Raw genomic sequence first — 12,771 nt, forward strand, 5'->3', positions numbered from 1 at the left:
ACCTGCCGGCTGACTTCCTGTTAAAGGTCGGCAGAAGATATTACCACACAGGAGGCAGGTTGATTCAGTCTGTACATAGAGCACTGATGCTGCTGCTACTATTAGTACCACTAGTACTAACGCCAATTTTCCCTCTTCTGCTAGTACTGCACATACCGTTGTTTCTGCTCCTTCTGCTACTAAATGCCCAAACCCACTGAAGGTTTTGACACATGTTTTTTAAGTACTCCTGTTTGTTTGAGTTTATGGTCTTAATCGCTAGTTTCAAGTCTTCTTCAATACAGCAGCATTTGGTAAATTATTGTCCCACTTATATTAAATAGACGATAAAGCAGGGTATGCTTTAGGGCGGGGCTACCTTGTGATTGACAGGTCTCTACCAGAGCCGTCAACGGCGTCTCTATGTCACTCCTCCTCAGTCCAAATATGGTCACTTCTGTTCACTGGCTATAAAAATCCAAGATGGTGACGGCCAAAATGGCAAACGTGAGGTTGAAAACCAATAGTAAACAAACCAATGGGCGGCGTCTTGACAACTACGTCCACTTCTTATACAGTCTATGCACCAAAACTGATGACACACGTCAAACTGCCTCTACTCCGACCTTGTTTTGATATTAGAGCGTCAAATGAGGACCCAGCGACCAAAGCTGTTTGATTGGAGCGAGCTGAAAGGAATAAAAAGCTAAGAATTTCTCCCTACAGGACTATAGGAGCATCAATGGACGAGCATTAAAGGAGGCATTTTGTTTATCGCTTCCAGTATACAGTTGTGCCTTAACACTTCTTCTCTTTCTAGTACTGCAACTAAAACTGTTACATCCAGTGGTTCTTTTACTAATATTTATAATATGATTAAATGGGCATTCAGACCAAAAACTATTGTTTTAACGGTGTGTTGTTTCACGTACCGGTGAGGCAATGAAATATGATCCAGGAAGTCCGGTTTGACCATTAAATCCTTGAGTTTGAAGCTTATCAGATGCAAGTGACAATCATTGACTTGCAGGAAATTTGAGCCTGGTTCTACTTTTCTTTTTAGCAGACAACCCTGCGTTTCTTTAAGCAGGGACTGTCTTGGCATCAAAGGAGTTGCTGCCTCTGCAACCACAATCTGACCGCAATCCACCGTTTTCTTGTTTCCTATAATTTCATTTGGCAGTGTCGTCCTGAAGGGGTCATTTTAGTTTTTTGTTCCACATCTGTAATGTTTATAGTGTTTAAAACGTTACATCAATTTGTATTGAACACTAAAAGGCATGAATTGAATCGCATTGCTGTTATAGAGAGATGTGATGGCACATTGTACCATTGATATTTATTTCCCGTGTTCTCTCGCAGTCTTGTGAAACTGAACCCTGCTTATAAAAGCTGACTTTTGGGAGCGTAATGTCACTTTGGGTATCGATCTGGACCAAGTATGGGAGGTGGAGGGATACCTGCTCGAAATAGTCGGGCTCACATTTCCTGACCAGGAAAAAATGGCCGCATTGAAAAATGTCTGACCGAGCTCAAGAGCGTATCCTCGATGTGACTGCGTGTCGAGGAGAGCAGGGCCCAGACCGCTGTTAGTAATCAAGGGAAGAATTCTGGAGAGTGACTCCAGCTGTGTGCGGTTGTGTTTGGGTGTGCGGTGCTAGTTGTTGAGTGAGTAATTGTGTGTGTGTTTGTGTATGTACGCGTGTGTCCACCGTTTGGTCCGGATGGCAGCCAACAGTGCTTGTGTGTACCAACACCATTGATGTTTGCTTGGAATGCGTTTGTGTCCAGAGGGCAACCATGTCCGAGTGTGTTGTTCTGCAGAAATAGAAAAGTGAAACCAGGGCAGAGGGTCAGGGCCGGCTAATGCCTCCTTTTGATTTTTTTTTTTAACAAGGACTTCCTGCCTCCATGGAGCCTGCTTCATTAGCGGCATTACATGGCGTCCTGTGACCAGGAAACGCTCCTCTCACCATCACAAAACCAATTTCAGCTCCACACCAACCGTCTAATACAGGAAAGGAGTGGCGAGGTCACTTGATGGGTACACGCTAGACTCAGGCTACATCCACACACTACCACGCATCACATGACCAGGGCTGATCGCAAAGCACTCGAACAAAAGCTCGCCTTCTGAGCATGTAGCCAGTAGCAGCATTATAAAATGCAGAATTTAACTGCGCAACAGTTGCTAACATAGACAACAAAATCGGCAAAACTTGTAATTCGTTATCAATGCTGAAATGAACCACTGGTAGTCGAGGCTGATGTCGTATCAAGTGAAGAATCGGGGAGGGACAGGTCATGACTGAAAAGAACCAATCAGGAAGCGTAAATGTTTTAAAATGAAAGTGTAGTAGTGTAGATGTAGCCTTAAACAGATAAAAGTGTCAATATATCCTTTGACCAGCATGTTCTAGTTTGTCGAAACATTCCTAAAATTATTTCTTCTTCTTTTTTTTTGCGTAGGCTGGAAAGGCGTCTCTCGTAAATGGTTTTATACGTATTGATTTTTATAAAATTGTTCAATTTTCATTAATTCAAGACATAATACAATACAATGAGTATGCAATCAAGCAAACTCCATCATATCAAACGTCAGTGACGCAGAGCGGCCAATTTCAGATTTTTTTATCAAAATAGTGCTCAGTCACAGCGCTGACTCGCCAACATGCTGGTTGACAACACATCTCTTTCTGCGTCTTTTAGAATCGAATAAAAGTTCATCCTCCTTCCTCTCTCACCGCTCATAGCCTCCCAGATACAGCCGGGCTGTTGTGTCGTCACGACATACTGGATGAAAAGGCCCAGGCAGTGGTGTATTTACCTCTCTCATACAGAATACTGTTTATGTGTTTTGTTCCAAAAACACCATCCTGGATGAGAAGATTCCTGTTTTGCTATTCGGCATGGCTGTTCCCCCCACGGTGTTATTTATGCTGATGATGATAATAAATGAATACATTTTTTATCACATGTCTCAAGCTAGACTTTGACACGGCACGATTTCAACCTTAAACAGCTCTTGTTCCAAGAGGTTGTTCTGCTCACTCATTTCCGTTTGAATACATTCGATAACCCCATATACCACGTTGCTTATCGCGCCTTAAGTCGTGCTTACGATATTTGTTTGTGGTCAGCATGTAAACCCAGCCAGCGCTCGGCATCACGAGGGCTGGCAGCTCAGTGTGAACACTAAACATCACGAGGCTCGAGGGCCCATCTGTGTCCTCTCCAGTGGACCACTTCATGAGGCACGCTCACCCTGCTCATTCAGTGTCACTCACAAAGTCAATGTCAAAACGTTATGTCAATGTCATCTGACAGAATGATTGTTGATAAACAGTGTGGGTCAAGTTATTATAATTGTTGCTCACTTCATGAGGAGGATTTTCAATGTTTTTTTAATAAACAGTTTTTTCTGAAGACGAGTATGTAGCTTCAGGTAGAGCGGGGGAGGCGGCGAAACATCAGAGAGGCCCTTCAATTAAGATCAAACAGCTTTTTTTAATGTAAGAGGTCACGGTGTCTGAGGTCTGCCCGCACAAAGAGAGCGCAGCTAATTCTGGTGCTCATGGTAATTATGTTTTTGATCAGGGAGGAAAACCCTCCCTGATCAGTGATCAGGGAGGGTTTTCCTCTTGAAGATCCCTTTTTGATCGTAAACAATCGCCGGTAATGTTGACATTTTAAATGCGGGCTCCTCTTCTGACAACGCTGCCGTGTTTGGTACATCTGACCCAAAGCGTCGCCACCATTATTACTGATCTGTGAGTCTTTCACCAAACGTTCTGCACCGAGCCCCTTTATCCCCACAGAGTCCAGTGTTGCGAAATAGTCCCTTTGTTCGTGGCGCCACATAGAGACAACGTGGACGTTGTTGACTCACTATCACCACTGACCCCCCCCCCCCTTATTATCACAGCGGCTAGTTCTCTGCTCTGCTTTGCCACCCCGGCCCCAAACACCCACTCATCTCCCATCGCACAAAAAAAACCCCTGGCTGGCGTCACGCCATCACCATATTCCCGCCACTGCTGGCCGCGGTCACGGTGAGCCATGACCCCTGACATTCCACAGAGCTTAGTAGAGATCAGTAGAGTAAAGATGACCGTTAAAATGATGGTGTTTATTGTTCTATATGTCTTGTTTTAGCACTCTGTGCCTTATAAGTACTATAGCCAATCGTATCTATGCATTTCTAGCACAGTGTCCTGATGGAGATTCTGTCTAGACGTAATGGGGTGTCGGTCAGTACATTGGATTAAGTGAACTAGTGTGACTGTAAGATCTGCTTGTTCACATCATTTCGCACGCTCTCCTGTATATCTGATAGTGTAAATAGCTACCAATTAACACGTTTACTAAACGCCTCTAACTTTTGAGTATCTTGCAAAATGTTGAATTTTTATATATTTGTTGCATAATGTGGTAACATGTGATAATGATCACACGTTACCCTTCTTTTGAAAACTTTTTATTTGCCGAGTTCTCTGCCGTTGCTCCTGTAGGGATCATTAGTTTCATAAAATCATGTGTGTGCTCTTTTTTTGTTTTGAATCCGTGTGTGTGTGTGTGTGTGCGCGCGCACACTGATTTGACACTCAGGCCAGCCAGGGTGCCCTGCCTGTTAAATGTTTGATTGCACCCAAACTTCCTGGCGGAGGGGAGGGGGAGGGTGCACATGGAGGTCTGCATCTGCCGAGCGTAAATGAGCTGAGCAGATGTTGGCCAGATGTGGCCAGGGAAGAGGGAAGAGGGGAGGGATAAAGAGAGAAATGAACGGAGATAGAAAGAGAGACTCACCATCCGCACACTGACAGCTTTGTTCACCTCCACTCCGGAGTTAAGAGTAACTCTCCCTCCTCTTTTCCTCACACACTCACACTCCTCCTCTCCTCTCCTCCCTCCTCTCCTCTCCTGCCTCCCTCCACGCTCTCTTTGAAGTGAGGACAGTGCGCAGGAAGCGAGCCGGAATCGATTGCCCCATGCATTAGGCCAGGAATGTGTGACACCCTCCTCTTCCTTCCTCCTCCGTCCTCCCGACACATCCCTCAATTATTCCCCCTCTGCTCCTCTTCATGCACTCCAGACACAACCTTTCACACAAGACCCTACTATCACTTTGGCCTGACCTTTCTTCCCTTGGTGGCTGTTTGAGTAGATTCTAGACACTGATCTGAGGACAGCGGCTCAAAGTGTCACAGTTTGTGCTGTTTTTGAGAGAGTGTGTGAGTGCTGATCTGAATGCAGAGAGCTCGAAATTGCGAAAAGTTCAATTCTTCTTAAAATTTTTGTCTTTGTTCTAGAAACGGTGAAGTCATTCTCAGTCGGCTCTGCCCAGAGAAGTGATGAGCTTAAACTGAACATAATGTTCTCTCTCTTTGTTCCTTCTCCCACCATGTGTTTTTTTTCACTCGTGAAAAGAAATATCATTTTGTCCTCTCTCAATAAAAGTGGAGGTCAAATAAAAAAGGAGATATTCTCTTCCTGCTTTAGAGTGCAAATAACCTCGTGAACTTGTCTTTTGCCAGCAAGTTAGTCAGTCGGTCACAGAGTCTGTCGTTCAGTCAGTAATCCAGCAGTGTGAGTCATCCACCTGCTTCAGTCTGCCAAGTTACAACAAGCTCAAGGTCTACTCCACTGACAGAACAAAGAAACAGGAAGGATGTTGGCTAAACCTGCATAGCATTATGTATCACCAATACACATTAGCCAGGTGAATTGGTGGTCTGATTCCTGCACATTTCAGACACTCTTATTCAATTTTAAATTGATATTGTGCTCACACTTTGGCTGAGCTTTCAATTTGTCTGAGAGATTACATTTTTGCCTTCACTTTAACTTCTTTGAATGCTCACACTTAGTTCTGTCACGATAACTGCTTTAGTTGGACGATATATTGCCCCAGAGATAATTGCGATAAATTCTAATAATAAGTTTTCATTGTTAAAGATATAAAACCAAACAATCAAAAAATGAATAAAATGGACTCTCGGGCTGTTGGCAAAAATGCGGAATGTCTTTGCAATGCGCGAGTCTAATAACGATTAACCTCGCTGTTTATTCTGCCATCATGTTGGTTTAAATGTTGGTGACATTCTTATGTAACAAACAGGCACGTTAACACAACGGGCGATATCGAGTTCAGCTAAAATGATTGAGGTCATCTCCATATATCCTACGATAAGTCAATAACGTGAAAATTGAGGTTATATCCATATATCGTACAATTAGGCGATAACGTAAAAATGATGGAGGTCCTGTCCATATATCCTACAATGAGTCAATAACGTTGCTTGAGTTTATATCCATTTTTCATGCAATAAGTCAATTAACTTAAAAATGATTGAGGTTATGTCCAGTTATCATGCGATTAGTCGATAATGTTTTTTAGTGGCATTTCCTCAATTAAATGTCAAGGTGTTACGATGGTGATTTGATATAATGTGGGTTTCTTCTGGGATACCTTTGATGTGAGAAAAACGTATCGGCTGCACAAATATAGGAGAGCACAATGCGCCGAAAGTCAAAGTCTGTCTTTCTCTCTCGTTTTCATCTCCAGCTCTTAAACGGGCGAACACACTTGACGCCCTCGCAGGCCGCCGCCAACGGTCACCACTCCAACGGATTGCCGGCACGTCACGTGACCAGCTCAAGAGTGGGAGGATGGATGGGAGACGAAAGTACCAGCAGGGCAGGTGCGCCTGTTTGGAGCCAGACTGGGGAGGGTGGGGCAGGAAGAGGCAGGCGAGAAGAGGAGGAGGAAGAGGAGGAGGAGGAGGAGGAGAGAGGGCAGACGCACACATTAGAAGTTCTCTCTGGTCATCCATCGAGTCTGGACTCTATCCTGCGACACATTGTTCAACAGTTGGATATTCTCACGCAGGTCAGTTGTTAGTAAAGGTCCAAACTGTCGAATGAAGATACTGTCGGGGTATGAAATCCCTCCAAAAAACATCACAACAACAGAGAAATGAATATGAAAGTGTGGGAGGCGGGCTAACGGGCGAATGTTGAAATTTAAAATGTTTCCAAATGTCTTTGATGCAGATCTAGATTGCAATCTGATATAGTTTTCTTAATAAGAAAGTCGGTCGAAGTAGTAATCCCCTCCGTCAAACTCCATCTGAGGCCAAGTCGAATAAAAAGGCATAAAATGAAACCGAGGTAGTTTTTTTTTGTCCTTTTAAAGGGACTCTAGTGCTCCTTAAATACTACCGCTGTTGTCCACAGGGACCGCCAAAATCAACACAAAATGAACATTCCTCATAGTAGCTTTGAATTTCCATACACAACAAGTTTGAAAGCTGGAACACAAGTCATGATTTGGGGGGAAATGAATGAACAATGCAAACGATCTTGTTTACACATTGAAGAGCAGCTATCGTGGCAGTGAGTTTGACATGAACCCAAAAAAGTCCTGATGCGTCGTAATGTTTTCCAATTTCACATCTCATGTACTAATCAACAGCAAACATAAAATGTATGCACGCAAATAAAAACCCATCAGACGAGTATGTCCACATTTTAAGGTTTGCGAGTTCACCTCCAGAATAAGATACGGTCCGTCTTCTGCTTCCCGTCTTTAAAAGAAAAAGTGATAATTTATGAAAAATGAAGTGTGAGGAACTGTAGAACATTCTAGTCATCATACATGTTTTATTGAAAAAAGAGGCTTTTAAACTTTTGGTAGCAACTCTCAGCATCAAGTCCGAAACACCGTGATGTGTCACAAGAACTAAAAACCCTCTTCTGTCTCTCTTTAGCTCTCATGTTATTTTCCATAACTGCAACAGGGTTGATTTTAAGGCTCTGATCTCCGATTTTCATATTTTCAACTTCTATAATTATATGACTGCTTTATAATTATTGTACCCCCCCTCCTCCTCCTCCCACCTCCTCAAACAGACTGTTTCAGTGCTGGAGGAGCGTCTCACCCTGACTGAGGACAAGCTGAAAGAGTGTCTTCTCAACCAATCCCAGATTCTCAAGGAAGTGCGATCGTCGGGAGGACGGAGGAGGACGGCGAGCGAGGAGACGTCCATTTCCCCTGAGGACCAACACAACGACTGAAGCACAAACACACAGACTGATGCTTGACCCCAAGACTGCTGGACATGGGTGTGTGTGTCTATGTACATATGTGTCTGCGTGTAGTTAAAAATGTCAACCTTAGTGGTCTCTCTCGGGTCAGTGGGTTTACCAGGGTGTGTGTGTGATACGTTGTCCATGTCTTTCTTCACCTCTTAAGGACATCCAGCTCTACAGCCAATCACAGCCTGGCTGGGACATTCCATTTGTGTGTGTGTGTGTTAATGTACGTGTACAGCTATCTTTGTGAGGACCAATGTGCGTTTTAGACCTTGAGAGTGGCGACATTTTGGTCGGTCCTCACTTTGGGACGGACCTGCAAAAGGCCTGTTTGAGGGTTCACACTTGGTTGGGGTCAGGCAGTTAGTTGTGATGGTTAAGGTTAGGGTAAGGGGCAAGGGAATGCAATGTCAAGTGTCCTCACAAAGATAGAAGTACAAGGTTATGTGTGTGTTGATATGGATGTTACGTCCAATCGGGACAGCTGCAGCTATAAAAACAGACTGTTGTATGACCTCTGTGTGTGTGTGTGTGTGTGTGTGTGTGTGTGTGTGTGTGTGTGTGTTTACACGTGTACATATTTGTGCATTAGCACATTTTAGCAGTTTGTAGCATCTGCAATTACATCTCTGATTGTAATCTTTTTTGCATATTTGTTTTGTAATTTTAAAACGTGTTTTGCATTGCCTCAAATATAACTTATATGAACAGATGATAAACTATATCGCACTAATGTTATTCGTATCGTCTGTATAAGTCGAGACAAAAGCTGATAAAAACCTGCTTACACTTATTTTATTTGATAAGAGCTAACGTTCACACGTGTCTGCAAGACTTGAATATGAATCTGAATTTACATGAAATTAAACACTTCTGAATCATTTCAATGCCATCTTATCTTCATGGGTCAGAAATAGTCTTTGTGCTCTGAATTTGATTGAGAAGTTGCTGCTGCAACAGACTTTTGTTCTGACAGTTCATACAAGTAAAAAAAAATGTCCCATATTGAATCCCAATACTGCCAGCGAAATTAGAAATAATGTTAAAAGTTGTGGATAATAATTGGAAATGTTTTTACTTATAATTTATATATAAGTAAATAATAATTGACACAGAAAGTCAAAGACGACATTGTAACTCGCTATCTAAAGGTTCTCTTGACTTGCAATTTACCCTAAATATGAAGATGACGGTAGCGGGCTTCCATACCGCCGTGTAACTCTTGCTTGTTATCTGGTGCAGCTTGTCCACGTGATTCGTGTCACACTGCCTCTTGTCTCCACCAGTGACTGTGAAATGTTTCGGCTTGCCCTCTCCCAACGTGGAGACTTTAGCTGTTTATGTTTTTCCTGCGGCGGAGATGTGGCGAGCGATGCGGCCGAGTCGAGAGGAAGCAGTAAAAAAAAAGAAAGCCACACAAAGGGAGAGCTCTCCGCTGGCTGCTGTTGGCTCACGCCACCACATCCTTCTCTTCCTCTCTGGCTTTACGGCTTCTCCTCCTCCTCCTGCATCTTTTGCTCTCTCCTGGTTACATAAAGTGGTGCGGCCTGCAGAGATGCGAGACCAAATCCAGTTCCCCCACATCAGAGAGGAGACCGTGGAATAGTGGAAGGCCTGGGGTTTCATGCACCATTAAAAAGACAAGAAAAGTGTGAAGTACAGACCCAAGTTTCTACTAATATCTTACGTTAAAGCTAGCAAACAGGCAGCTATTGATATGACAAAATACATTTTGGAATTGACCGTGACTCAAGGTCCACTTACTCATTTGTTCTGGAGCTTTTGACCAGATCACATGGTCTTGAAATGCTCCAGAAAGAGCCACTAAGTGGACCTTGAGCTGTGATGGTTTTGCCAACCTTTTAGAAGGTCAAGCCCCGACTTACAAGCTCAACTTTTGAACCAAAATGGACGAAAAGTCCTTAAAGGTGCTAAATTTGAAATTGTATTGCCTCCACACGGCTCTCAATACAACAGCTGAGCCAGCGGCTAGAAGCTAACAGCGCTAACAGTGCAAACAATGGCAACAGCACCGACTGGGCTAGCGGTGTTTACCTGAGCGGGAAGCGGAGGGTGGATGCTACACTTAGCGGCGGCGCTATCAGCTGTAACCCCCTCATGAGAGCAGCGGACATGAGGCAATCGACGTGGCACGCTCACGTGCACTAAAAGGTACATGCGGACGTCCCTGCTATGTCAACAAAGCACAGAGAAGCTTGGATAACAACACACAGAGGGAGATTGACTTCATTCTGGATGTTGTATAAAGAAGCTTTAAAGTGCTCAAAAGACTAAAAAGTATTTCAAATTTTAAAAAATACACTGAACACCATGAAGATTGATTTCTAAAAACTATGTGGACTGTTGTTGTAAACCTTTTTGTGTACAAAAGCAGGAGAGCGAGTCGCAAGCAAACATTTAACAACCACTCTCCACCTCCACTTCCACTTCGATCTCATTAAGTGCACACAGGCCTTGTTTTACAGTTCACACACACACCAGTGTAGTGTGTGTGTGTGTGTCTTCAGTGCTTTGTGAACATGATCCCATAACTTGTTAATAGCTTCCTGGGGGAGGAGCTTCCTGTTGATATTGAGGAAGGAGCTCCGGGGCTGTTGACTTGCCACCAGACGAGCGCACGCTCACAGTTTACTGCTGAACCGCGTGTGTTTGTGTTTGTGTTTGTCTCTTAGTGGAAGTATTTGTGAGAGCAACTCTGTTCGGTTTCCACAGAAATATATTGATTTGTCAGGCTGTGGTATTGACTTTTAATCCGATATCAGTTTATCAGATATCGATGATTGTGTCTGCTGCTGATGTCATCGATGTTTAAACATGAAACTAACTTATAATGAGCTCGAATCTCCTTCGGATTGTTTGTTCCTTAAAGGGTCAGTTCACCCGAATCACAAAATAAATCTCTTGAGTTAATGGTTATATATCTATATCTATTTTTAGTTTTATTTGTTCAGGATTTGAGCAATCAGCCTTGACCCAACACAATGGAGGTGATTGGAAATTTGTTTGTGGTGTTCACAGCATTGAACATGTCCTCAAGGGTCCTAGATGCTTTTTTTCAGAGGTTTTTCTCATCCTGACAAGTAAACAATTCTGGTTCCTGATTGCTTCTATACAAAAATACAACACAACCTTTCTGTGTGTGCAATCGTTTTACCCCAAATGGTAAAGTTGTTGTCTCACTGCCGGCACGAGATGGAAGCCAAACATTATCCTTAGCTACCCAACTGAATCAACAGACCGTATTTTTCTCCTCCTCTTCTCTTCTCTGCCGCTTCCTGCCCGTCTCTGAAAAAACAGGAGGAACGTCGTTTCAGAGAATTCCCCCTCAACCTCCTTCAGGGGACGCAGCGATAAACGGAGGCCAGGGACAAAAGGAGGAGGGAGTGGAAAGAGAAAGAAGAGCGGGAGGAGAGGAAGACCCACGCTTATTGAGTTACAGTGAGTCTCACTCTGAACTCAGGATATGGCCTTAACAATAATTGATTGTAGTTTATGTAATGTACACACACAGAGACACACACACACAGTGAGACCTGTTCAAATAGGTTGCAGAAGGGGAAAGGTAAACAGTGAAACCTGCACACTGCCCAACTAATGGCTCCCCTGTTTGTTTTTTATGTTTGACTTTTCCTCGGCCGGAAAAATGCGCCTGTTTGCCAGAAGGGTTGAACAACCTGCTTCCGTTGCCTCTCTCGTTAAAAAAAACAGAAAAACAAACAGGTTTTTGTTTTTACATGATTGGCAGTTAAAGTTCTTACTGCTGATGTGGAAGAAATAAAATCCTGACAGAAAACACACGAGACGCAGGAAGGGAGGGACGGGAGAAGCAGGACTGCGTTGGCAGACTATCGGACCTGCTGCAGTAACACGAGAGGTTTTATAAAAGGGAAACACTACCGCTTTTGTAGTACGTAAAAGATCTTCTTGGTAGCTTTAAAGCTCAATTTTATGGACTGTTGCTTGATTCAGATTAAGTATTCTGGAAAATGTAGGAACAACACAGTACAAGATGGACTCTAAAAGGGTCAATTACACTACAAAATACGTCCTGCAACAGTAAGACATTCAGCTATCGTCTATGAATGAAATAAATGTACTTCCTGCATTTAAAAAAATGTGTGTCCGCCCAGCCAGCAGGAAACAATTGTTGACATTGTACGTTTCCACAAACGGATTCGTTGAATGTTCACGTTTTTGCATTCGGTCAGAGCGAGTGATGTAGTGTATCGTACCAACGTTATTCAACGTGACATCGTATATTAATGCAATAAAGTCCACCAAGGGAGGGTACTAGTTATGCTGGGCGGGTAAAAAAAAAAACACATGACTTTCACCCAGGAGACCAGTATTCTCGTCCCGTGTGAAACCAAAAGTAAACGTAGACTTTACGCTTGTTATCTAGTGTTACGATAGAAGGTCTGCTAACGGCGGTCACTATTTATTTACACTATTACATTGTTACGGTATTATTCTCTCTTTTTTCACCTTAACCAAGTCGTTTTGTTGCCTGGCCACTCGTTTCATTGTGCAGTTCTGCGAGCCTAATTCTAATTCCATGTTGGATTGAAATATTTTAGAGGCCTCTCTTCACAATTATGTGAAGCATAGTAAATGTCTATAAGAGTCAGAATATGTTCCCCTGGGAGAAGTGTTATTGCTGGAATTATGTCATCTCTG

At 43.3% G+C, this 12,771-nt stretch overlaps 1 protein-coding gene across 2 annotated transcripts in view; it reads left to right on the forward strand.

Moving 5' to 3' along the window:
- poc1b (POC1 centriolar protein B) overlaps nucleotides 1–9,304 on the forward strand; it is a 46,528-nt gene extending 37,224 nt beyond the window's left edge. For both annotated transcript variants that reach the window (XM_031863722.1, XM_031863730.1), the window contains 2 exons: nucleotides 6,545–6,868; nucleotides 7,891–9,304. In XM_031863722.1, the coding sequence (XP_031719582.1) occupies nucleotides 6,545–6,868; nucleotides 7,891–8,055 (489 nt within the window). In that variant the 3' untranslated portion in view covers nucleotides 8,056–9,304. The remainder of the gene's footprint in view (nucleotides 1–6,544; nucleotides 6,869–7,890) is intronic.
- Nucleotides 9,305–12,771: the final 3,467 nt, after the last annotated feature.

The sequence above is a fragment of the Anarrhichthys ocellatus genome, unplaced genomic scaffold (genome assembly GCF_004355925.1).
Source record: "Anarrhichthys ocellatus isolate YVR2014 unplaced genomic scaffold, GSC_Weel_1.0 scaffold2, whole genome shotgun sequence".
Classification (NCBI taxonomy): Eukaryota; Metazoa; Chordata; class Actinopteri; order Perciformes; family Anarhichadidae; genus Anarrhichthys; species Anarrhichthys ocellatus.